Below are 2,757 nucleotides of genomic sequence, written 5' to 3'. Positions count from 1 at the left end.
TCTTAGTTTTTAGCTTTCTATTTTTGAAAATTAAATCCACAAAGAATCCTTGCATCTATCGCTTTTATATTTAAGGAGTGGTTTCAAAATCAAAGCTAAATTTTGAAAACTAAAAAAATTGATTTCAAAAATTAGTTTTTGTTTTTGGAAATTAGTCAAGAAATCAAATGTCTACATTGGAAATATGAAAACCATGAATAAAAAATTGTGAGAAAACAAGCATAATTTTCAAAAACCGAATGATTACCAAACAAGATTTTAAGTTTGTAACTGTAGCAATCTTTATTATCTACACGTAATTCGTACATTTTTTTCAGTACATAATTCATACATTTTCAAGTTGCAACTAACATATTTAAAAGGGTAGAGTTTACTCAAATAATCTCCTTAACATTGAATTTTGTTTTTAAATTGAAAAACAAAATCAAGTCTTTTGGAGATGTTTCCTTTAGTTAATCGTTCTTGTAATTTGGTCGTTCATTCTCTAGTGCATGCTGCTGTGAACCCTTTTAATCTCCAAATTCCTTTCTCTAAAGAGGAAAGTTGTGATGTCTATTAAGATGATGTTTACCCTATTTGGGTGTCCCCTAATCTTAATGATGACTTTTGGTGTGATTAATTTATGATTTTAATGAATTTTTTTTCAAACAAAAAACATAATAGAAAAAAAAATTATAATCAACCAAAGTTTAGCTATTTAATTGAACGATAATAGTATCCAAATCATTATTAAAGTTATGTTACGGGTGATTTTAGATCAGAAAACATAATTGACATTTAGCAAATAACAAATATAACAAAGTAAAAAAGATAACATAATTCTGGTAGAAAGTGACAACTTAAGATCAAAATTGGCCTAGAGAAAGGGGGTTGGCTTAAGTCAAGCCAGCATACTCGGCCTCGGCCTCACAAAATCCTTAATGGGGCATGTCTCATACGCGCCTCGACCCAAGAGATCATCTTAGGCTTGAAAAGGAGCTAAAAGAAGGTGGTTGGCCTCAGCCAAAATATCAAACAAAGTATGCCCCTTGCACTATCCAACCTAGAAAATCAAAAGATGATCCCAATACAACTCCAAAATCCTATGGAAATGCCGTAGGTCAACTATACCTATAAATACATCATGATAGAGAAATCCATTCACATACAAAAATTCCCTAATTACATAGATTTCTTTGCTAAATTAGGCATCGAAACCTGTGTGGAAAACACTAGACCGTCTTATTTTATAGGAAAGTCTTCCCATCACACCGTCTTATCTTGCAGGGAGTAGTCTTCCCTAGATTATAAATTCAGGGTTGTTACGACATAAGAATTAAGTATATACATACCTTATAAAAAATTTGGCATCAACATATTACTTACCATCCTAAGCTAAATTTAAGCACAGCTCAACGGTAAAGACACCTCTTCCCCCAAGAGTTCATATACTCGAATTCATACCTCACTAAAGGAAGAAAAAAACAGAAAAAAGGAATACAAGCAGGTTATTGGGCTCATTTCCAACTAACAGCCCAACAGAATAAGTCGAGTAGACAAGTTACAAGGCCCAACATTACCCAACTAAGGGCCCAATTGAAAAACACATCAATGGGCCAAGCCCAAGTTCTGTTACACATTCAGTTTCCCCCTCAACGCTCAGCAAGGGCATTACAGTCATTGCAAAATCCCCAATCTGCACTCCGCCATGGCTTCTTCAATTCACTCCACATTTCTCAAATCCCAAATCTCAATTCCGATCCCCGTTTCCGCCGCGGCTGCCGTCGCCGTTTCCCTTCCGGTACGCTGTGGCCCTCGGGACAACCGAGGACCGCTAGTGAAAGGCAGAACCCTAAGCATCGAAGCAATCCAAGCCATTCAATCTCTAAAACGGGCCGAGAGATCCGACCCGACGAAGCTCCAACAAGTCCTCTCCACTACGCTCTCCCGATTGCTCAAAGCCGACCTCGTCGCCTCCCTGAAGGAGCTCCTCCGGCAGGACCGGTGCGCCCTCGCCTTGGAGGTTTTCGCCGTAATCCGATCGGAGTATGGCGCCGATTTGGGGATGTACGCGGAGGTGGCGGCGGCGCTGTCGAGGAACGGAGCAGCGGAGGAAATCGACCGGCTGGTTTGCGACTTGGACGGCGGAGATGTGCTGATTCAGTGGGATGATAAGGGTTTGATTAAGTTGATCAAGGCGGTGATTAGTGGGGATAGAAGGGAATCAACGGTCAGGATTTATCGGATGATGAGGAGGAACGGTTGGGGATCTACCATCAAAGCTGATGATTATTTGGTTAGGGTCTTGAGCAAGGGTTTAAGGAGGTTTGGGGAAATGGAGTTGGCTGATGAGATCAATAGGGAATTTCAAGATTTAGTGGGCAATGTTTGAAAATTTTGTAAGTTGGTACATTGACACAAAATGTTTTTTATTTTATTTTATTTTATTTTATTACTATTTTTTTTTAATTCTCTGTCTGTGTTGTATTATAAAATTGCAATATTATGAGGTGTTTGGCTTACCAACTTCATAAGTTGATGTTAACTTAGACTATGTTTACACGGAAAAGTAATAAATGAATAGTAATCTAAAAAGTGGATCAGAATGAATATTTTTATTTACCTTGTGTTTTGCATTTGTAACGACATGTGGGGGCCATTGTCCAAATAGTAGAGGGTGATCAATTCGTCTGCGTTTTAGAATTACTTTATTGGGTTAGCCTATCGTTACAGTATGAAAAGTAACAAAAAAATGTGACATATTCAAAATTTTAAGTA

The 2,757-nt window shown here is 37.7% G+C and overlaps 1 protein-coding gene across 1 annotated transcript; it reads left to right on the top strand.

The window, feature by feature from the left end:
- The first annotated feature begins 1,398 nt into the window (after positions 1-1,398).
- On the top strand, positions 1,399-2,501 carry LOC120086243 (protein THYLAKOID ASSEMBLY 8, chloroplastic). The gene has a single exon (XM_039042789.1). The coding sequence runs from the start codon at positions 1,688-1,690 to the stop codon at positions 2,369-2,371; it is 684 nt and encodes a 227-aa protein (XP_038898717.1). The 5' UTR covers positions 1,399-1,687; the 3' UTR covers positions 2,372-2,501.
- Positions 2,502-2,757: the final 256 nt, after the last annotated feature.

The sequence above is a fragment of the Benincasa hispida genome, chromosome 9, assembly GCF_009727055.1.
Source record: "Benincasa hispida cultivar B227 chromosome 9, ASM972705v1, whole genome shotgun sequence".
NCBI classification, from domain to species: domain Eukaryota; kingdom Viridiplantae; phylum Streptophyta; class Magnoliopsida; order Cucurbitales; family Cucurbitaceae; genus Benincasa; species Benincasa hispida.
The sequence above is the reverse complement of the archived record's forward strand: the minus strand, read 5'-3'. Positions and strand labels throughout refer to the sequence as shown.

Excerpts from the sequence above, each read along its gene's own strand:
- LOC120086243 (XM_039042789.1), top strand. The coding sequence starts at position 1,688 with ATGGCTTCTTCAATTCACTCCACATTTCTCAAATCCCAAATCTCAATT.